This window comes from Centruroides vittatus, unplaced genomic scaffold (assembly GCF_030686945.1).
Source record: "Centruroides vittatus isolate TY-2023 unplaced genomic scaffold, ASM3068694v2 contig_565, whole genome shotgun sequence".
Classification (NCBI taxonomy): domain Eukaryota; kingdom Metazoa; phylum Arthropoda; class Arachnida; order Scorpiones; family Buthidae; genus Centruroides; species Centruroides vittatus.
This window is the reverse complement of record NW_027122336.1, coordinates 132,971-158,456: the sequence shown is the minus strand read 5'-3', so window position 1 is coordinate 158,456 and position 25,486 is coordinate 132,971. Positions and strand designations below refer to the sequence as shown.

Sequence of the window (25,486 nt, the reverse complement as noted above, 5' to 3'; positions counted from 1 at the left end):
TAGCATAATGTTAATAATTTTAATACCGAACACAATATGTTTTATTTAATAATATATTCAATTTTAATATATATATATATAATATATATAAATAATCAATAATACAATAGAATGCTTTGCAACCACTAGAGATTCACTGTTTTTTTAAAGAAAATTATATTAAAATTTAATAATTTAATATTTTTAAGATATTAAAGTTAAAATTTTTAAACTTACATTGAGGTAAAGGTGGACACCAATTTGAAGCACATTTTACTTCATAAAACTGACAAATGTTATTTTCTGGGCATTTTACATTCTTGAAAGAAAATATTGGAATTATCATCATATTAATTAAAAATATAACATTTACCAGTAAATAATGTAACTATACAATTTTAAAATAAGAGACATTCTTTATAATTATTACAATACAAAAACACATAAGAGAATGAATAAATATATGAAAAGATGAATTCCTAATAAGTAAGTCTAATAATATTATCTAATAAATAAATCTAAGTCAACATTAAAAAATATTGGGAATTCTTGAAATATGTTTAATGCTAAATTTATTTCATGGTTTTTTTACTATTTTGATTTGCAAAAATATTTGTCTTATGGATTAATATAAATCCTACTGATAAAAATATGTATCTAAAATTCTTTCTTTGTAAATTCGTGTATTTCTATTTCTACTATTTTTTATTTTACCTTGCATGGATTTCTACATTCGCAAAGTGGACATCCTTTATCATCAAGTACAAATCCATAGTCACATCCTAGTCTACAGACAAAACCTAAGCATGGACGCTGACTTCGAGCTATGATAAAACAAAAACTCTTAAAATTCATTAAGATCTATTATAATAATTTTAACAAAAATTGCAGAATAATCTATTTAAATTAATGCTAAATGATAAAATTGGAAAATAATTAAGTATGATTCAGTAACCTTATATAAATTAAATTACATTAAATAAAAACCATTTTTTAGGTAAAGAATCATATATACAAATAAAAATGTCTTAAAACCAAATCATATTTAATCAACAATATTCTTAAATAATTTTTGAAGTTCTGTTCAGTTTATGAGGAAAAAATTACTAAAATACAGAAATGAGCATAACTTGAGATAAATACCAAGAAGAAAAGTGGAGCTTAACTAAGTTTAATTCCAATTCTCCTTCTAATAGTAGACTATATAAAACATCATGAGAAGGCTTAGAAATAAGAACAGGCAAAAGGTTTATTATAGAACTATCAAATATTCATATATTTGAACCACAAGAGTTGTTAGTTACATTCAATATAGATTTAATTTGTTACTGCTTGTTTTGATAATAACTTTTCAGAGTACTATCTCGTTATATTTCTCTGTAAGAAAAATTTATATACAGAATTTAATATCAATATTTTAACTATTTTTAAATATATTAATGCTGTAAAATTTCAGAAATTATAGTATATAAAAAAAGTTTTTGTATATATTTTCATCTATATTATCTAATATGCAGTGAATTATTTATTTTCATTGATCATACATGTGTTATATAAGATATATTTGTTTATAAAATTTTATATCTAAGTAGATGAAGAAAAAATGTAATTACATATAAACAAATATGGATAAATTGGATTCAAAAGGATTTTTAAATGGGACAAAAAAATTAGTTTTAAAATTTATGAATGTAATAAATAAATATTTGTAATTTATGAAATGTACATAAATATAAACATCATTAATGCTTACATAATAATACAATCTATAATTTACAATATTTTTAATATGGTTTTGTTGTATCAATTATAAAATGCTAAATTATTATATGTTCAACTAGGTACCCAAACCCAATAATAAAACCATTAATAAAATTACTATTATTACCTTGATTGCAATCAACATTACTCCTGGATACTGCTCTTGTATTCATTATTTCCACTCCAAAATCATCAACACACCAACATTGTCCACTTCGATCACACTGAATAGATTCATATGTACCATCAGGTCTACAGCCTGGGATTGGTATTGCCAATATACCAGGACCAATTTTTTCTTCTTCTAGTTTAGTACCCATATCTCTTAAATACTCACACACTAAAAATAAAGAATTTGAAAAATTATTAATTAATTTAAAAATTTAATTATTTATTTTAAAGTTTACAACATACTTGTGGGAAGCCTTGATGGTTTAAAATTTATACATATTCTATTTCCACATAACTGTGATGGACAACATTTTGCATTATCAGGGCAATCAAAATCATTAATACATGTATTATTTTCACATAATGTTACATCATCAGCAAACTCTGGGCAAATATCTGATGTTGCTATATCTGTAATTTTATAAATATAAATTTTATTTACAAACAAATTAAAATTAAATCAAAATTCAATCATTCTTGAAATCTACAATTTAAATAAAACTATTTAATTGAAATAATCCACAAGCATTAGATCAATGAATCTTATATCTTGTTATCATAATATTAAAATAAAACTTTTAAATATAAAATAAAATAAAATAATTTGAAAAATATTGTATTATTTAAGGTTTGGATTTTATTATTTTTATTATATTTGTAGTTTTACTTCAAATTCAATATTAGATTTTTTTCAATATAAAACAAAATTTCACTATTAAAGAAATAATTAAGATCTTCCAATTTATTTAAAATAATGCTATTATAAATTTAAAAGAAATGAAACAACCAGTATTTACTAGCAAGCTATTTAATGAAAAAAGTAAACATTTTCAATAACTTTTAGTGATATCTACAAGTCTATAATTGTTTAAGTTTGTACAATAAATAATCAAAAATGTTTATTCTCCGTTAAAAAGTTTGCTAGTAAATATTGGTTTTTACTTCATTCATTACAACAGCCAATTTAAGAGTAATTACATATTTAAAATAAATTAAATTCTTATTGAATTGTAATGCTTGGTAAGTAACTGTATAATATAATAAATTTGATGAATAATGTAAATATAATGAATTAATATCAATATTTAAATGAGCAATTTGAATGTAATGAAGCTTTTGATCAGAATATTCACATGTAAACAATTCTTCATAAAAAGATTTTTTATGAAAAATTGTGATAAAATATTTTCAACCAATTTTTGGCAATTCATTTTCTATAAATCTTGATTATTTGATGCATGTATAAAAATTTTGAATGTTCTTAAAAAAGAAATGAAAGAAACTAAAACTGAAGTAATCTAAAGATGATGTGGCCATCGGCCATAATAATATATTTATATTTATTAGTTTTAGTTAGTTTTAGCCTTTCCTTTGTTTCTTTGTCTTCTCTTTTCCTAACACTTTCCAAAGACCGCTATTGCCTTGGGGTAGAATTAACGGTTCTAAGAATCAGAACACAGGACAGTAGAGAGTGCGGCCGGGTGAATAGCGCCCAAGCAATAGGTCACTTTTGGACTAGGCACGGAGGAGATCGGATGTGTGAGAAGGAGCTCGGAAGGAAGTTTTGATAGAGAGAAAAGAAGTTTGAGGCCGTCCAGACAGGGGCCAAGTTAGAAAGTTTATCATAAAGGAAGAATCTCGATAAGTGATATAGAAGAAAGGATCCGAAAGATGGAAGTCACAATAACAGAACCAAGGTCCTACCTAAAGAGCATATTGTCCTGATATAGAAAAACCCCGAGTGAAGCAACTTTTCATTTCTTATTTCTTCCCACTATCCTGTCTCCCTCATTATTTTCCTTAGTATTAAGTTAGATTTAAGTTAGAATTAAGTTGGGTTAGTTACGTGTTTACTAAAATTTAAGTGTGACGCGATCAGGAAAGAGTCACCTTCGTGCTTTGTTTGGAACAAAGAGTTATTTGTGAAAACCACACCGGATCATAAAATTTCATGTAACCAGTTGGGATTCCTGATATAACCTCTTTGTACAAAGTGTAATAAAGGGACTGTGAATATTATTATAATTGTTGTAGAGTCCTTCTGTACTTTTCGTTCGCGGACCGTACTGTACCACTTGTATGAACACCACAATGATATAGATTTCATATTTTCAACAAAATTTGCAACAAGAAAATTCACTTTCTATGTCCTATACATTAAAATGAAAACAAGAAGCTAATTAAATTAATGTACATATATTAAACTGATAAAAATTGAGACATCTTTTTTTGAAACTATTTTTTATAAGACTGGAATCATAAAAAGGGATTTTTCCACTTTTCTAGATGCAACAATTTCCAAAATTAAAATTTTAAGAAAGAAAAACAATATTATAAGAGCTTAATACATAAAATTTAAAAGCATGCATTTCATAAAATATGATTTTTTGTAATTTTCAAAATTTGAATTTATCATTTGTTACTAATTGCACAAAAATAATAATAATAAAATAAAATTAAAACACATTTTAATAACTTAAAAATGTTTACAATTTAATTATAAAATATAACCTAAAGATACATTTTAACTAATATAATTAGTGTTACTTTTAGTTTTGATTTGCTTAATTAATAAGAATATAAAATGCTATTTATTAAAAATGAATGTAAACTGGAAGTATATTTAAACTGTAATGTTGTTTGATATTTTAATTTACGTAACAAATACTAATAAAAAGCAATTATGTAAAAATATCCTACAAGAAAAAAGAAGGAAAAAAAATCTGTCACAACACATTACATAATTTTTTTTCTCTATTTTTACTGCAATATTTTTTAAATAGTATTAAATTTTTAACACATTATTTAAAAGTTTAAAAAAATATATTTACCAATGTCTGTTGTTTTGGGACAACATAAACCAAAATTTTCTTCATTTAAAATTTCACAGTCATGTGTTGATGGGCAATTTTCATCACTACAATTAATAAGTTTCCCAGTGACATTACTTGTTAAGGGTATGCCATCACTACAATTATACATTTGTTTTTTATGACCTGTAATAAATTTCTCAAATTAAATTCTTTTCTAAAATAGCCAATAACTTTGTATTAAAGATGTCACATTTGTAAAGACAAACTACCGTATATCTCAGTGGATAAGACGACCTTCAGATAAGACGAGGTATAAATTTTCATCAAAGTTTTATGGTTTTAGCATATATCTGTCCTATAAGATGACCCCCAAACTATCAACAGCCTATGAATTTAGTTTAGATCAGCGATCATCATCTGGATAACAACACTGTATAGTGTATATGGAATTATGTCCTATTTGTAATTTTTCCAATAAACAAATTTTATTTTCTTGCATCTGGCAGCACTACCTTGCGATTATTGCAAACATTCACACTGATTCGGGCATTCGGGTAATGACTGACTATTCACAAAAACATTCTATGGGCTATTCTATTTTGGGCACATACCCTACTCTCTTCTAGTAAATAATTACGGTTTGTCTGTCTTTTTATAATGGTTTTAATTTATATAAATTTCAATCTAATTTTTGTTTGTATCTGTCATATAAGACGACCCCGGATTTTGGGGCCATTTTTTATGATTCAACTATCGTCTTATCCACTGAGATATACGGTAAATTTATTATTATTATTATAAAATATTACTTTAAAAAAAATATATTCTGTACATTTTATTTTAACTAAAATTATATTTTTTAATGTAAATAAATTTTAACTAAAATACTTTAATCATTAATAAAACATACAGAAAGAAAATCCTATCTTATTAGAACAAAATTCTTGTTACGTTACTTGATAACATATTAATACACATTAATGACTTAATTAATGCTTTTATGCATTATATAAAAAATCGTTTGTAAAACTACAATGTAAATTAAAAAAATTAACAATATTAATGAAAATTTATTTAAAAAATAATTATATATAGAATGCAAACATAATTTTAAATGTGCTCTTTTATGCTTTACATTTGGCACATTCTAAATGCACAAGTTTCATTTTAACCCATTTTAACCCTAAATCAATCTATTCAAAGTTTTAACCATATGTCCTATTTCAGTAATCAATGTAAACATCAAATAATTTATTCTGAATTTCTAGAGAAATGATTTTTTTTACATATGAAAACATGTTAGATCAAGAATATAGTTCTCAATCACTCAATTTTAATTAAGATAACATTGATTTAACCTTAAATTTTGTAAAAAATTTTAAATATTATATTTTATATTTCAAGCTATATACTTTGAGTATTATATTTTATTAAAGTTAAATTTGCAAAACATTCTAATTGAACTGAAAACTTTATATGTAACTATTGAAAAATCTTAAATACTCATATATCAATATACAATGGGTGATCAGTTAACAAACATAATCCGTTCCAAGACCATGTTCGCTATCCAAATTGTTCATTAATAGATTATCGATTTACCATAGATTTTTGTGAGAATTTGATTAATTCGTTCTGGAGACCCCAAAAAATAAATAAAAAATGGAAACATAGTAAAAAATATACTTTTTTACTATGTTTCTTGACATGTAATAACAAACTAAAAGCAATCTCTCCATTTTTGCATGGATGGCACATCTTTGTTTATCAGATGCGGTTTTTGTTACTCCTTTATCTGCTCGAGTCTTTTTGATTATATTTTTCTTAGCTAAGATTGTATCTACTGTAGACCTGTTGAAGTCATCCGCCTACAATATTAGACATCTTGCGCCCACTCTCTACCTTGGCTATTATCTCTTGCTTAGTTTCTATAGTGAACACAGTTCTTGACACTCCACTCTTTTTAGGCCCCATAATATTATCAGTTTTTTAAATAAAAAGTTCAGAAAAGCACTTATAAAAATTCAGAGAACAGAAATTAACTAGTGCAAAAAAGATTATGTATACAACTGTGAAAGTCTCATTCCATTAACCATGTATAGATGCCATTAAAATATAGTTTTACAAATCTTAAATGCAGCATCACTTATTCTTGTGTTAGTTCTGTCAGGTATTTGTTGTCCGAACATAAAAATCTTTTGCAAAAGTGTCCGTTGTCGGATTTGTTTGCAGTCCAAACTGTTTGTTAACTGATCACTTACTGTATAAACAGTCAAAATACTGTAATTTTCTACAAATTATTATATGATAATTCCTAGAAAATTACAGCATTTTGACCATTTATATATTGATATTGAAGATGTGGAATTGAGCATAGTATAGATAGAAATACTGTTTTTTAAAATATTGAGTAATTGTTAGAAATTATTTATTTTATATGTTGATTTTATAACTATCTAAAGAGAAAACTATTGAAATCCTCTACAGTACTAATGCAAGGTTGTATAGAATTGCAGAAAAGTAATTACTAATTTCTTTTTGCTTATAACTTTTGACAAATTGTAAATGACATTAAATCCCTTAGTTCAAGATCTATATGAATAAAAGACTTGTAGTTGTAAATTGATAACTCTGATAAAAATATACTGTATTTACTCAAATATAAGACATGCTTTTTATCAGGTTTTAGTATGTCTGAAAATGAGGTGTCTTAGATTTAATATAATATGTCATTATTGGCTACATTTAGTGTTATGCATCTTATTTTCCTGTTGCTAATTCCATAATGTTATTTTAATGATTTAATTAGACCAATATTCATAATAGTAAATAGTAAATATTTAAAAGATCAATTTAGCTCAATTTCATTAGTCTATACCAATAACCTAAATACTTGGATGAAAATCCCAGAAAATTTATGTAGCTCTCTTTCAAAAAATATTGCATTTCTGATGCTTAAATGGCACCGACGACGTTTTTGTGAGAAAATGTGAGCATTGAATCCACAGTTTATTCAGAAAAGCCTAACACAGAAAGTGAAGAAGTTTCTGACTTTGATACTATTGATACTATATCAATGTTATTTTAATTAAAATTGAGTGATTGATAACTACATTCTTGATCTAACAGTGGTGAATAACTTACTTTACTTGCAATAAATATTATACAAATTTGAGTCAACAAAACTGATTCTATTGACATAAAACTGATTCTATTGACAAATTTATGTCAATAGAATCAGTTTTATAAGTGCTTTTCTGAACTCAAGTCATCTATTTAAAAAAAATTCTATGGTTGAGTATGTAAAAAGTAAGATGCATCTTAGATTCAATGGCATCTTACATTTGAATAAATATGGTACACTTTATAGTAAAAACAAAGTATATTCAATAACTTGAATTTTATTTTAAATTAATAGTAAAATATTTAAATATTTATTTGTTTCATAAATTATAATGAAATGCTTAACAATATATTGACTTACAAGTAGGAACTGGAGGACAAGAATTTGAAAAACAAGGTTCTTCTTTCATTAATATACATACAGAACCTTCTGGACAAGTGATTTTCTAAAAATTTATAGATATGGTGATTCAGTGAAATATATTAAAAATTTTTAAATTTTTTTATAATGTATAAGCTTACTTCACAGGGATCAGAGCATTCACATATTTTACATCCTTTCATATCATATTTGAATCCTGTATCACATTCAATCTCACAAGTTTTATTACAGTTATCCTCTTCATCTAATTATAAAAAGTAATAAAAAATAATTATTAATATATATTATTTGGCAAAATATAAATTTTTAATTTATTATGTTTATTAACAAAATTTACAACTAATTAATATCAATAAATTATGTTTGTTATTTACAATAGGACATTGAAAAAGTATTTATGAATGTATGGATTTCTTTTATACAAGTAAATTTACTGATATTTTTAAATCCAACTGTATACAGATTTGCAAAAATTAATAAGACTAGTATGTATATACTGAGATAGATAATGACAGGAAGAAATTTAACACTATGCCTGTAGCAATGTGTGTTATATAACCTTTGTATTATTTTTCTAACAAATAAATGGCTATGATGTGGCGTCTCTACAAGCCCGCCACCTTTTGGTTCAGTATGGCTTTGAAACGGACCAAAGTAGTCATGTGTGATTTTATACTTACTTGGAAGGTATCCTACTCACTATCTGTGAACACGTAACTTGCAACAGTGATATATTTAACAGATAGTATGTATATTGAGTTATATTGAGTAATATATATACTATATATAGAATAACTCTGCTTCTCTGTATGATCTTGAACATTTGAGGTCCTGTAAAGAAGCCTCACACAGTTTTACCCATCCATTTTTTGATGGTATCCAGCTGCTTCTGCTTTGAGTATTTTAACCCGATAAAGATATTTTGTACTAATTTTGAGACACTGTATGACTTTGCAATTTAAACTGCTGCTATCTTTCATAGGAAGTAAGATAGAATTTGGTACCATGAGAAGAGATTGCATAACAACTATGTGGGTAAATAGCCCACTATTGATTACCTATACTACTATGCACTTGTATTTAGCTAATATGTAGTAGAAGCATAACAGCACAATGTAATGTTTTTGTCTACACCCTCTCTAAAATCATATTAGGAAACATTATTTTATGATCTACCCAAATAAAGCCTAATAGATACTTCATTATTTTAAGTAAGAACATGATTTATACGGGTAAGAATTTTATATGTATTTTATATGTACATGTATCTATTATGAACTTTTAATTTTTATATTTTAAAAGATAAGACTCAAAAGTCTTAACATTTATACTTATTTTTCAAAGTTAAATCATTTTTTAATGACTAAAAATATATGATTAGTGAAAAAATATATATTAAACAAGAAATTAAGACTTTTATGAATTTACCTTTAATAAAATCTTCACAGTTCACAATTTCTGATGGTCCCATTGTACTTTGAATGTGTGTTCCATTTCTGTCAACACACCAACATAATCGTCCATCATTATTACATTGTTTGGGAATAAATTCTCCTGTTTCTGAACATTGTGGAATGTAAATTTCATTTGTAGGATTTTGTTTCAACAATGATTGCACAAATTGTTGTTTCTGTAAACACACTAAAACAAAAAATATATGATAAATAAAATAATTCAAATTTATAAGAAAAATTCAAGAGATGCATATTTTGTTACAATGATGATAACTGCCATACTGAGAAATATGCATCTCTTGAATTATTTTAATATTAATTAAAATAAAATATCACTATTTAAAATCTTTTAACTAAATATAGTCTATACATTTAGTTAAAACTAAATTACTCTATACAGTAAGATTTTATTTTAATAATATAATTACTAGCAGGTAGGCCCAGTGTTGCTTGGGCAAAAGTAACGATAGTGATAATTAAGATTATTAAGTTATAGTCACAAAAGAAAAAGAGAACAGTAGAGAGTCGTTAATCTGAACCTTGGAAATCTGAATCACCGGTTATCTGAACGATTTTCAGTCGAACTGTGTCGTGCTGAATCGAACGTTTTTGATACTAGATTTACTTCTAAAGTATAATTTTCATGTTTTTATATTCTTCAATATATTTATTTTGTTTGTACAAAATAAAGAAATAATTTTTAACGATACAATAGCCTTGATTATTATTATAAAAATTTTCGTTAGGCTTAAAATCGATGATGAATTCAACACGAAGCGACACGCAATGGAGAAAAATTTGAACATCGAACAGGTTAATATATTTTTTTGTACATAATCAGTAATCCGAACAAATCACTAATCTGAACAACCCCAGTCCCCAATTGATTCAGATTAATGACTCTCTACTGTAATTTCATCAACAAACTAAGTATTTCGAAAGAAAGGCCGAATTTGAAAATCGAATGTTCTAATATTGTTTGATTTTCACGACATGTTCTGATTATATCGTTCGATTTTCATCAAACGTTCTAAAGAAAAAAGGTCGAGAAAAACCGAACTAATCTGTTTAAATTTGAAAATTGAATATGTTCTAACACAAAGGTCCCCAACCCTATGCCCACGGGCACCATAGCGCTCGCCGACGTTTAATGTGTGCCCGCCGCTGTGCGACCACGATAAAAATAAAAATATTTCAGTTTTCAATAAAATGCTATGTAAAAGTTTTCTCATTTTTAATGATTAACCACACAAAAGTAGAAATGGCACTCAACACAGATAAAAGCACAAAGCGAAATGCGACCGATCTCTTTTTCCCCTTGCGCCAAATCTTCGCCAACCAAATTTCCCATACCTAAAATGAAATGAATCGATCCGTTTCTATGGTTGCCGTGACAACGCAGACATTTGTCTGGAGCTCATCCAGCGTTGCCATATTTGGCCACTTTGCGCCAAATTTGGCTACCCTTTTTTTAGTTTGGCGTAAAAAATATCATTTGGCGCATTGGCTACTTTTTGGGTTACATAAATTTGACGTGGCTACATTTTTGGCTACATATTATTTATAAATATATTATTTGAATAAAAATCACTTTAAAATGGTGTTTCGTCGTGTTTGATTAATTACAGACCCAAATAAAATAAATATTTGTTTTATTATGTATTTAAAATTATGTTTTTTTTCAAATACATTTTTGTTTGTCTCCTTTATAATAAATGAATATATCTATTTCTAAGTAAAAATTGAAAGTGTCTGTAGAAGTAATTTTTTTAAATATCCTTTTTCGTGATAAAGTTTTAATACTTATTATTATAATCTAGACATGTTAATCCTTAAATAATAAAAGTAGAACAAAAATAATAATAATTTTCCTATTCCAAAGAACTTCTCAAACCACAGTTATTTAATTTGAAAGTTGACTGACATTTCTTTACTAAACTAATATGTGCATTTTGCATATATCATGACCCTTCATCAATTCGGTATTAGGTTTTTCTGTTTTAAAAGATATTTTAAGCGATTTTAACTTTTCTCTTTTTAAACTCCCTCCCATTATGTGTTCAGCCACCATACAATTGGGCGGCCAGCTGATGAGGGATGGGGCCCGACATATCCACTTGGACCATCCCGAAAAATTCCTGGAGATTTTTCGACCCGATTGGATTTCATCCCGGGTCTCTCCAGAGGGGGTTGGCTGGAGAGGTAGAGATAGAAATTTTGGATATTCAGAACAACATTATCCTAAAATCCATTGTATCAAATGAGAATTTCTGGAATATAGTTGAAAGAAACAAATTTCCATTCTTGAAAAAAGCAGCATATAAAATAAAATCGTTTTTTGGTTCCACATACTTGTGTGAATCATTGTTTTCAACAATGAACATCATAAACTCAAAGTACAGATCATGACTTACAGATGAACACCTTGACGATTGCTTACGAGGAGGAATAACATACTCTTCTAATTACAAAGCAATGGCCAATGAAATGCAATGCCAAAAATCATATTGACTTTAAGATTTATATTTTTTTATAAAGAATTTTTATACTTTGTAGATTTTGTACGCATTGTTTGGTAATTACTTGTTTTATAAAAATTATTGTTAATATTCTTGTTTATGTTAAATTACATTTTTGGAATTAAATGTTTTTTGTACATTATGTGTATGTATTATTAACTATGTCCAATTCTAAATTCGCCTTGAAAAAATAAATGGTGCCCGCCGTCCAACCGGTATTCTAAAATGTGCTCTTAGGTACCCCTGTTGGGGGTCGGGACCGTAGAAAAAAGGTTGGCCGGTCGGGACCATAGAAAAAAGGTTGGGGACCCCTGTTCTAACATATTACTCTTTTCCTTTATTCTTTTTTTCCAGAGCCTGTAAATCTTGCACGTCGCTTTCTCTTGTTCTCCATTGTTACTTAACACTTCCATTGTTGACACTTCCATTGTTACTTAACACTATCATTGTTACTTAACACTTTGGTACTTAAATTTGGTACCCTAACTGTGTACCAAATTTCAACTTTCAACTCCTAACCGTTTTGGCTCTGCGCTGATTTTTATTATCATCAACTCATCTCTGTAATGTATTTAGAAGCTTTAATCCTGTCCTTCTCCCCCGTGGAACTTCGAAAAATCCCTTCTTAGTGTGCGTTCTCGTGACGTACTCTAACTATGTACCAAATTTCAACTTTCAATTCCTAACCATTTGGGCTCTGCACTGATGATTACTATTATATTTATCATTATTATTATTATCAACTCGTCTCAATTATATATATAGATGAAATCACTACAATTAATAAATAATAGTAAAAATAGTCATACTAGTTATTAGTTATTATCTCTACATAATCCATTTTCATAATATCGATAAATTACATATCTTAAATGGCTTTCAAGAAAGTTATCTAAAAATAATAAATTTTCTATTACTATTGTGCCTTTAAATTAAAAAAAAACAGCCATTCAATAGCAATCAGGAAATATTTTATTTTTTTATCAGAAAGACTGATAATTTGATTCTTGCACTGATAAAATTAACCCTTCTTTTCTCTTAGTTCTTAATATTTTCACAATAAACCAGAGTTTTTAATTGAAAAAAATAAATAAAACTATATAAGCAACTGAAAGTCAGTTACTTATAAAGTTATATTAAAATAAGAAATTACTGATGTAAGAAATTTTAAAATTAATAACTTTTTCAGATATTTTTTAATTGTTAAAATAAAGAAGTAAAAAACAAACAAAGTAACAATGAATTAAGAAATAATCTAAATATGGAAATGTAGAGAAAATATACTTCGCTTCTGGAAGGCCATTAGCACCCTAAATCAGTGCCTACTTTGCCAATGGTTCTGGCTTACAAGTTTACAAATGGATAAAATGAAATTGATTATTAGGGACTGTCCATAAATGATGTCCACACTGGAAGTGAGGGAGGAGGTTATGACAAGTTGAACAAAAGTCAAACAAGGGGAGGGGAGGGATAGCTTCTGTGAATATCCATTTATTTCATTAAATTAATACACTTTATGCATTTCATTATATTTATTTCAAAATTTCTTGTATGTTTCATTTCTACTTATGGTAACTACCATTCATAAAAGGATAAGGTTTTAAGGGGGATCAAGTTTTGTTAGACATCCAGAGAGGGGATGATGTTACAAAAACTCGGACAAACTGGGAAAAGAGAGGAAGGGGGAGAAAAATGTCAAGAAAAATGCAGATGTAATTTATGGACAGCCTCTTAAAACTTGAAAAAAGTTACAAAGTACATGGTAACATGTTTGAAATATTTTTCCATAGATTATGACGCTTATTTATACTTACTTATATTATATTTACATAATACTATGTATTTTTTATTATAGAAATATTTTGAGTATAATACAGTGGTCCTCAACCCATGTTTTGCAAAACACGGGTGTTCCACAAACTTGCCAAGTGTTTCGTGAAAAGAAAAAGAATTTTTAAGTTTTTATTGCAAATTTATTCCAATGTACATATTACTTTATTCATAGACAATTCTATGATTACTATTTTATTCAATACAATAAAGTTTATTAGTTTTATGCTTTATTGTTTCATGAGGATAGTAAACATGGAATTTCTTATTGATTTTTGAATATATTGATGCTAAAGCTCTGTGTAATAAAAAGTATAAAAAGTGTTTCAAAGTCTCAGAAAGATTGAGAATCACTGGTACAATAACAAACAAGGTTTTGATTTTGAATAATGTTCATTTCTTTCAACAATTTCATGTTAAAGAAAACGTCTTGCCAGAATAATTGTTCTTTTACAAAATTTCTTGATAAATAACTACAGGTAACATATATTATTATATACATGGTAGTAAAATTGATTCAATGTGATCAAGTGACCCAGATAATATAGCCTTTTGTGAAAACATAGCACACACTATAATTCAAGAAAAATGTTAATAGTATATGAAATGAGTAGTCAATTAGATATGCTTTAAGAGTTGCATTTAAAGAGTTACGTCAATAAACACCACCTAACTTATGTTGTAACTCAACATAATGGTGATGTCAATGATATTGTGGCAACAGCTTTGGTCCTAAATCCAAAATTTGCCACCAGGAGGACCACTGAACTTAACAAACTGGCAACCTGACCCTTTGACCTCACTTTGGATCCAAACCTCTCTCTAGACACTCCTGTTCTTGCCTCTATGTTCGACTTGTACAATTGCACCATATTTCATGTACATAATAAATTTAAGTTTTTGTATGTAGCCTTGTTTTTTGTATTGTAATTAATCAAGTACAAAATAGCGCTACAGGTGTCATGGCAATACTATATCTGGTTGTTATCAGTTAGGTTAAGCTTCTTTATGTTACGAGTTGATGTAATGTGGTTTATTCCTTCTAACATAGTGGCATAGTGGTTTTATTATTTTTGAAAAGGTACAGTGATATTATTTAAGCTCTTTACTCAGTATCTGAATGGTCAGGTATGTCCCATGATCCACACTGCTAATATTTAAGAGTCACAATATTTGCAAGTTAAGATCTGACCACTATTGGTATATATTATACAGAGGTATATCTCGGATGGGGCAAGTAGGGCACATGCCCAGGTGTCTTTAAAAGGGGGTGCGCAAAATCGCAAATTATTAAATTAAATAATCAAAATAAACCAATTCATATCAATCTCATCTGCGACTCACGCACTTCGCAAATGAGCGACAGGGAATGAGGGAGCACTTACTCGTTTGAATTTGACACTTCTCACGCAGTTGTTTATTTTGTTTACATGTGATTTGTGATTCTGATTTAAATACTCCCGAGCGAGCGAGCGTTATTGAAGCTACTTGATTTGTTATCTAATTGCCAGTGACAGTGCCTTGAACAAAAATATTGGATTTACTCTTACAGTAAGTATCTCCATATATTCATTTCTTGAATCGGCATGTTCATGTTTTAGATTAAGTTTCATTTCCGAGTGGCATTTAGCACCAATCGGCGTCACTTGACAACAAGGTGCAAACTTGGCTAAAAACAAACGAATGGATTTTGTATTCTTTATTTTGTAATTTGAATGCGTAGTTAAATAAATAAATTTGACACTTTTAAGTTACATATTTAGTTAAATTCAAAGAAATGGAAGAGAAATGGAAAGAAATTTTGCAGCTAATAAAGGGATCATTGATGCTGAACTTCAAACCCAGATCGAAACAGAAAAACAAAAATGGCGTAATGTATTAAAAAGAATCCTTCACTGTATCAAATTTCTTGCTTCTCAAATCTTGCATTACGAAGTCACAGGGAGTCACTCACTACATGCGATGGAACCGAATCCAGCAATGTTGGTAATTTCTTTGGATTAATAAAAACTCTTGGCCATATTTGACCCCGTCAGGAATAACCATCTCACTCGTGTTAAAAATAATCCCGGAACCACATCATACTTTTCACCTCAAGTTCAAAATGAGTTCATTCATCTGATGGCAACCACTGTTTGCCAAAGTTTATTGCAAAGCATTCACAAATCAAAATACTACTGTCTCATGTTTGACTTGGCTCCTGATCAGGCACATCGTGAGCAGATGTCAGAAGTAGCGAAATATGTAGATTTTGAGAGAAAATTAGTCCACGTTAAAGAGTCCTTTCTTGGTTTCATCCAGATAAGTCAAAAGGACGCTGGAAGTTTAGTTGACAAAATACTTAAACAGCTAGGGAAAGACGACATGGATCTACAGGATTGTTGTTCACAATGTTATGACAATGCTGCTGTGATGGCTGGGCACCGAACTGGAGTTCACCAAAGAATAAGCAAAAAGAATAATCTGCAATATTTGTGAATTGCAATAATCATTCACTCAATTTGGTCAGTGTACATGCAGCCAAGCAGGACACTTTAATGATCATGTTTTTCGGAACTATTGAAGCTCTTTACATATTCTTTACTCATTCTACTCTGTGCTGGGAAAAACTCAAAAAATGCATGCCTGTGGTTGTAAAATCAGAGTCTGAAACAAGATGGAGTGCAAGGGTTGAAGCAGTAAAGCCAGTTCACAAATATCTTGAAGACATGCTGAACCTTCTCCAAGATATGACAGACAATAGCAATCAAACCACTGAAACAAGAAGTGAGGCCAGACTTCTTCATAATCGCATGTTGTCCTACGACTTTCTGATGTTGTCAAGATTTCGGAACAATGTACTCCAGTGGTCCCCAACCATAGCGCCCGCCGATCGTTTTACGTGTGCCCGCTGCTGTGTGACCACGATAAAAATAAAAATATTTCGGTTTTCAATAAAATGCTATGTAAAAGTTTTTTCGTTTTTAATGATTAACCACTCAAAAGTAGAAATGGCGTCCAACACAGATAAAAGCACAAAGTGAAATGCAAACGATCTCTTTTTCCTTTCCACCAAATCTTCACCAACCAAATTTCCCATACTTGAAATGAAATAAACCGGTTCATTCTGAATATCATAAAATCAAAGTACAGATAACGACTTACAGATGAACACCTTGACGATTGCTTATGAGCAGGAATATCATCATACTCTCCTAATTATGAAGCAATGGCCAATGAAATGCAATGCCAAAAATCATTTACTTTCAGATTTATATTTTTTATAAAGAATTTTTATACTCTGTAGATTTTGTATGAATTGTTTAGTAATTACTTGTTTTGTAAAAATTATTGTTAATAGTCTTGTGTATGTTTTATTACATTTTTGGAATTAAATGTTTTCTGTACATTATGTGTATGTTTATTAAAAAAAAAAAAAAAAAAAAATGTATTTAATAAATTAACTATGTCCAAGTATAAATTCACCTTGAAAAAATAAATGGCGCCCACCGTCCGGCCGGTATTCTAGAATGTGCTCTTAGGTACAAAAAGGTTGAGGACCCCTGATGTACTCGCTTCCATTGACCGTGTCCAAAAGCGGCTCCAGGACCTTAGTATTAATTTTCATAATGCTGCCTTGGACATAAAAGTCCTCCAAGACTATTTTTCAAATGAAGAAGAGAGGTTAGTTAATGAGGCATTAAAAAGAGGATTCAATCTTAGCCAGGAATGGGATGTAGCAACGGAATGGCATCGAAGGCAAAAAAAATGTATGGCTGGAGAGAGTGTGTCAGATGCCGGGTTGACCGCTAAAGAAGAAATGGAATGAGTAATGAAGGGATTGCTGGATCGTATTGCGTGTGAAATGAGTGAAAGGTTTACTCATTTGCATGAAACTGATGCCAGATTTGGATTTCTTCTAGATGTTAAAACACTGTTTTATGGCACTGACGACTGCGACAATTTAAAAAAGAAATGTAAAGAATTTGGAGATTTCTATGGTTGCAATGTTAACGGGGAACAGTTATACAAAGAAATATTGGATGTTCAAATGCTAATATCTACAAGAAAAAATGTCAACGTAAAGAAATCTGAAGAGCTACTTGAATTTATTGTGCAGTACAGGGATAAAAATGTATTTCCAAATCTGCACATTTCCATTCAAATTCTGCTCACAATTGCAGTATCTACTGCAAATTGTGAGCAATCTTTCAGTAAGTTAAAATTAATACTTTTATATTTGAGGGTTACAATGGGTCAAGAAAGGTTATGCATCCTAGCTTTGTTCAGTGTAGAGCGAGAAGAAATGGAAAAAACTCATTTCGAAAACATCATCGATATCTTTGCATCGCAGAAGGCCAGGAAGGTGCAATTGTAAGTGTAAAGGATTTACAGACTCACTTTCATTATAAAATAGAAAATAAATATGTTTTGTAAGTAAGATTTATGACTGTTTTATTTAGTGTATCTGTTTTTTATATTAAGATAATTTATGAAGGGGCGCAACTTTGATGCATGCCCTAGGTGCCATTTTCGATTGGTATGCCCGATATTATAACACAAATTATAAAAATAGAAATACAGGTATCCCTTGTACAACACAGCATTACTACAACATGATTTCTCTCTAATGCAGTTTGAAACCATCCCTAGACAAAATGTCACAATTTTTAAGTGCAAACCCTGTTGTTCAATTTGTTTTTTCAAGCAAGCATATGTGTTGTCTCATATTTTCCCATAGATTTTAAAATATTGAAATTTTTGATATTGTTTTGTGTCTTTCATTTAGTTTCTTTAATGAGAACTGATTGTACCTTCCTTGTTCTAGTTTTCCTATAAAACAGGTGTCACCATCATTGACGATAGTGCTCTAAATAAACCTGAAAGACTGTTACTGTGCATTTTTTTATAGATTAAATTAAAAGTCAAGTTCAAAAGCTCAGATAACTATATTTTGCCAAAAAGAAAATGTCCTTGTTTAAGTGTGTTTAGCATTGATGAAAAAATTAATATTAACATGCAATTCTTTTGATTGTGATTTTTAGTTAATTATTGATTGCTTTAATAAATATATTTCTTTTAATTACAGAAAAGAATAGTAAACTTTTGCTAACTTTTGGAACCTAACTCTATATTTTGTATTAGTCCTTTGTTTCATATAGCATGGATTTGCATTTTTTCAGAACCTAACTACCATGTTATGAGGGATAATTGTATCACAATCATTGACTTTAAGATTTTGTCAAACTTATAATTTTACAAAGATATTTTAAAATTTACTGTACACAAAGTCACAAATATTTTTAAAAAATGACACTTATTTTATAACATTTTTTAACTTACATGTTATATTTGCTGGCTCCAAACATATTTTTCCACAATTTTCAGTAAAACAGCATTTTTGAACTCCACTGCATTCCATGTCTAAATTACAAGTTGAAGTACATTCATCATCAAGCAAGGAAATTGCAGGACAAGTTCCTGGTTTCTCTATATTTAAAATATATAAATATAAACTAAATTAAATTTGTTTTATGTTTTCAAATAATTTTTTTAATATATGTTTTAATATAACAAAGATTGTAAATATGAAACATTAAGTTTTATCTTGTTTAAATTATTTTAGTTTTTAAAATGCATTATAAATTTTAAATCAAAATTAAACTTTTATGTTTATCTTAACTTTTAAAATCTATAAAAATTATTATTATAATTTCAATTTTAAAATTTTATTTTTGCATATTTTCTAACAAAAATCTGGTTAAAAATATTAAATATTTATATACAAGATAACTAAATTTTAATACATACAAGATATAAAAAATAATAAAATGAAGAAGATCAGAAAATAAGAAAATATATGATTGAAATCATTAAACATTTAAAAATGATTAAAAATATATATATAAATAAAGTACTGTATATATATATTATATAATAATAAACATTTATTCACAAAAAGGGAGAGTTTCCCTGTTAAGGGGATGTTACATTTAATAGGAAAAATTACAAAAAAGCTTGAACAGTTTACATATATAAATAATAATCATTGTAACATTAATTACAAGTATATTTTTGTTGGATAATAACAATCAAAGCAGTATTTATGAAACGAAAAAGTATAAACGAAAATTGGCTCAGCATATTATAAATTGGAACTAAGTAAATTATTTCTATATAAACTAAAAAGTAAATTATTTTTATGTAAAATAATAAAATAAAAATTAATGCCTATAAACAGAAGATGGCCTATCTACCACATCCCTATGAATACAGTCATACGCAACAAAACCAATAAGAATTCATTTGTACAATAGAATCTCTGGCTTCGATGAAAAAAGATCGACTAGATGATAAAAAATTAATTAATGTACGGAGAGGTTTTAAAACAATTTTATGTTTGCAAAAATCTGTGATTTAAAGTTGGCTGAAGAGGGGCGTCAACAGCCCGAAACGTGTACAAAACTTAATACACGTATCAACTGAAGAAAAATTAGTGATGAAATTTGCCATGTGTCCGAGAAAATACACCATATAGTTTGTGTTCAAGTTGCAGAACAATCAAAGCCTTAAAGTTATTAATACAGATAAAATCACAGTTATTTAGTAGTAATGAACTATTAAGTTAGGTTTTTAACACTTCTGTAATTTTGATAAAGTAATTATATAGTTTATATAAAACTTTTTTATTATCTTTGTTGATACTCATTCTAAGTTCAAGGAGTGATTTATATTGAATTGTTTGTTTGATATCAAGTGGGTCGCACGCATTAGTTAAGCCTTGACAATCCTGTATCAGACAGTAAAGTGAGAGTTTTTCGAAATTGCACCAAATACATTGATTATTAGCAAAATTAGTATAACTGTTGTTGATGTAAGTAGAATATTTATTAAGGCGTATTTGTGCTATTAATGTTTTCACATTTAAATTAATTGATTTAGATATATATGGTTGTGAAGATGGAATATGGAGCAGATTGGTGTACTAAGAATGATATTTACTCTGATTTAAACTTGTTTGGTCCTTGTTAATAGACTGAAATATTGCAGATTCGATTAGTAGTGTATAGCCATATTTCCAGTCTTGCAGACTATCTTTGAATAGCAGATCAGATACACCAAATAAGTTTAAAATTTTTTGAAACTTAGATTGCCATAGTTTGTTTGAATTTATGTTTTTACTTTTTTTGATAATTTCCTGGTGTAGAACAATTAAATTATCATCACTTTTAAATTTTATATGGTGGTAGAATTTTATTACATGTTTGAGAAAAAAAGGGAATGAGCATATACGGTTGGTTTCATTATGTATAGCATAACCAGGAATAGATCTTTCTAGATGGAGAAGTTTACAAAGAAAATAAATTTGAAAAGATTCCAGTTTATATAAGTAATCGAGACCCAAAATTGGACTGGCATAATATATAATGGGATTAATTATTGAATTAGCTTCATATGGATATTCAAGTTTGATTTTTTCAGAGTAGAACATAGGTACAGTACAAGAGATTGTCAATTTCCAGCTTTCCTTTGTTATTAATAGTAGTTAGATGTGCTTTGAAGGTAATATTCCAATCAAATATGACTCCCAAAAAATTCTTTAACTATTTGTAGGGGAGTATTATTTAGATACAACTTCGATTCTGTTTGTGAAATTTTACAATTATTATGGAATATTATAATCTTTGTTTTAGCAGGATTTATTGTTAGATGCAGCAAATTGAGATATGAGTTTAATTGATTAATTTTAATTGTAAAGAAATTTTAGTAGGTGCAAGTAAAATCAAGTCATCAGCAAATTGAATATAGTGAAAAACTCTGTCAGCAATCTCAATCCCATCACTGGATTGGAAAAAAGATGACCTAGATCAGATAAGTAAAAATTGAATAGATACAGTGAGAGAGGGTCACCCTGAAGTATTCCACATGATAGATTTAATGATAACACTGTGTTCATTGTGTGGCTGTCGGCCATTCACGTGTTTTATATTTTTTTATATGTAATATAAGTTAGTTTTAGCAATTCCTTTGTTTCTTTGTCTTATCTATCTTCTAAAACTTTCTCCACCACTCCGTTTTACCCTTTTGGTGGGATTACCGTTTCGAAGAAATAGACAACAAATAGAAGAATAGAAGAGTAAGACCCCAAAGGTCTCGAAGGGAGAAAGAGACTCACTTTTGGACTAGACGGCAGAGAGAGAAGTTGTGAAAAAGAAGCAATCTCAAACGGGGTGTATAAGTTAGCAGCGGAAGAAAAGAAAAATATACAATGGGAAAGTGAGAAATTCACCGAGAAGACAGGAAGTCAACAAAATCAAGAAGGGCTCAAGAACGGTGTTCCACCAAAGTATTTCATTCTTCTCCTATTTCTATCTCTACATATCTACCCTTGTTCTTTCCCTTTAGTTGTAAGTAAGATAAGTTTTAGTTTTAAGGCCTGCACGCGTATAATTTCTTGGGTTTCATGCTGAACGTGTCCCTTTGTTAAACTTAAAAACAGAACGCCTGTAAAAGGGTTTACTTTGTAAAGTTGGGATCCATAAAGAACCTGTTTCTGTTCTTTCTGGCAAGAATAAAATCGTACCTTTGTTAAAAGTAACGTAACGTGTTTCGATTATTATTTTTTGTCGTGGAAACCATTACACCTCGTCATGAATCACCACAATTGATTTAGTCAGTTGAGTAATCTCCAGAATATTTCATGTGATGTACTTTGTATATTCAATACTGTAGTAATAAAATTATATATTTCTACTTTAATAAAATTAAAAATAAATATGACTTAACAAAGATAAAAAACTTTGTATTTTGTCTTTCCTTTTTGTCGTTTTCACCGTCCATTATTTGCGGAGGCAGTAGCCTCAAAAGAAAGGTCGTCTTCGAAATTTTGTGAAGTGCTAAAGGACTACGGATGGTGAAAATGGCGAAAAGGAAAGACAGAATACAAAGTTTTTTATCTTTGTTAAGTCATATTTATTTTTTATTTTATTAAATGTAAATAATGCCAGGCACGTAAATTGTATTAATTTTACTTTAAAACGTATTTCTACTTTTGAAATATTCCTTGAGGTCAGATAATTATAAAGAATTATACTATTACAATGAAATTCATTAATTAGAACATCCATTTTGTATTGCATCATTTCTTTTTCTGATTTTAAAGTTTCAATTTGCTGTTTTAGGTTATTAATTTGTCCTTGCATATCTTTATATTCCTCTTTAATTTCTCAGATACTTTCACATATAAGGTCCAGATCTTCCTTAATAGATGAAATTTGGGTTGAAAGTTTTTCATTAGAAGAAAGAATTAAGTCAGAAGTTTTGTCCCATAGAACTGTCATTGGCATGTCTAGCAAAATGTTCAGATTATTTAAAGAAATATTTGGCTCACCTGGTGGTCTTTGTGGGCTATGGGGAGTTATATCTTGAAACAAATCAATAGCAGCCGAAGATGATTCGTGTCAAACTTTATCACCAAGCAAGTTATAATCTGTTATAAGTTTAGAGTGGACAAAGAAGACAAGTCTTTTTTACTACTCTATTTGACATGGTTTAGCAGTGGTCTCCCTCTTTTGACCGGCAAACATTGCATTTTAATTAGTATGTAGTATTTCTTCAAAAATATTAGATAGAATTTGAAATAAAACTTTGTTTAGTAAAATTAATTGAACGAAAATAGCCAACACTGCAGTTCTTGCAAGTTAACAAAGTGTACAAAAAAAAAGTTACCATAGTCTTGACTACCAAATATATATATATAAAATACAACAAAGAATTTGAAAATACAATAATTTACTAAAAATTAACTTTCCTTTAATTATTTCTAATGTATATAAACCTTCAAACCAGAAATAGGCAATCATAATGTGTACTTTTGGGCCATGGATATGTATGTTTTAAGTACATATACCAAAATTGCCAAATCTGTGATACAAAGTTCTAAGGAGCATATTATTTGGTCTAGTATCTATCAATTTATGATGCTACAGGAATGCTAGATTTAGTGGATTTTCTGCTAAATTGGTATCCCTGCTTGTAAGTCAGTACATTACAGAGATAGATGCCTTGGAAATAGAATGTTTGTTTCATATTCTTATTACTTATTACTAAAACAGTTAATAATGTTTACTTCTTTATTGTATTTTTATTTAGTATCACTATACTCAATAAAAGTATATTCTATTAGGTTGAAATATACAATTTAGAAAAGATGTTGAATATTTATTTTTTAAGAGAAGTCTTCGGTTGAATCCCAGGAAAAAAAAATTGACATGCCACATTTGGCACATGTGCCAAGGATTGCCCACCCCTGCTGTAAACAAACTTTTAAATGAATTTGATAGATTTAAAAATGTTTTCAATGATTGATTATTACATTAAATATTATAGTATATATAAATTTAATAATATAAACTGTCTCTCACAGAAATTTTCAAGTTTATTAAATATGAAACAAATATGAATTTTAAAACTTTTTATACTGATTATAATTTATTATATAATCATATTCTTGTAATAATTAATTATTCTAATGTATTAAGAAATTATTTTCATAGGAGAGATTATTTTATGCTTATCATATACTTTATTCGAAGGATTTGAATCATTGATAACCTTAAAATAATATTTGTGTTATAAAACTCTACATTTTAAACTGATTATTTATTCATAAATTTTGATTTGTATTTAAAAAATTGTTTTTATCACACATTCTGAATTTTGTTTCATTGTTTGTTTCAAACATTCTAATGTTTGTTTCAAACATTAATAGGATATAAAACAAATTTAGCTGTATGTAATTCAACAAAGCTTTCTTCATGTGATTAAGAAGTGATTAAAAAATTCTCTATTAACCTTTAAAAAGCTTTTTAATCACTGTTTAAACTGATTTTATGTCATTTTTTAATACACAAATCAATATTTCTCATTTTTGGAGATAGAAAAACTGTTAATAATATATCATAAATGAACTTACTAATCAATATTTTTCATTGACACAATACGACATTTCTGCTTTTACTTTTTCTTTTGGTAGATGTATATAGTTTACTTACTGCTTTCAACAAAAACTTAGAGAAAAAGTTGAGGAAAAATAAAGGACTCTAAATAAAGAACTCTACTTGCACAGTTAAGTCTAATGTACAAGATGATTATTAATTCTTAAATCTGGGAATTTGACTTTGAATGTTTGTATGTGTATAATTGGTAATATACTTAATGAGCTTTCACAAAATGCAGATTATTTAATTCAACTTATTTAATAATTAAAGTTATCAATAGATAGTGTGTTTACTTTAGTGACAAATGTTTAAAAATTGAATTTTTTAACAATGTAAATATGATTTTAAAACTAAAAAATTAACAGTCTTTAAAGAATCTGGCAGTCTTTCTTAGTTTAGTTTGTTTACAATTCATATTTTTAAAATTTATCTTTGCATTACCAGTACTTTCACTTGTCTTTCTTTTTGTGATAGC

General features: G+C 28.1%; 1 protein-coding gene and 1 pseudogene across 1 annotated transcript in view; one reads left to right on the top strand and one right to left on the bottom strand.

The window, feature by feature from the left end:
- Positions 1-25,486, bottom strand: part of LOC136978990 (uncharacterized) — a 147,934-nt gene that overhangs the window by 47,773 nt on the left and 74,675 nt on the right. Inside the window, exons 7-15 of the mRNA XM_067274869.1 lie at positions 19,355-19,501; positions 9,658-9,870; positions 8,370-8,473; positions 8,209-8,293; positions 4,743-4,907; positions 2,155-2,322; positions 1,868-2,080; positions 694-803; positions 217-298 (exon numbers count right to left, since the gene is read on the bottom strand). Coding sequence (XP_067130970.1) covers positions 217-298; positions 694-803; positions 1,868-2,080; positions 2,155-2,322; positions 4,743-4,907; positions 8,209-8,293; positions 8,370-8,473; positions 9,658-9,870; positions 19,355-19,501 — 1,287 coding nt within the window. The remainder of the gene's footprint in view (positions 1-216; positions 299-693; positions 804-1,867; positions 2,081-2,154; positions 2,323-4,742; positions 4,908-8,208; positions 8,294-8,369; positions 8,474-9,657; positions 9,871-19,354; positions 19,502-25,486) is intronic.
- LOC136978991 (uncharacterized) lies at positions 17,784-18,548 on the top strand (annotated as a pseudogene).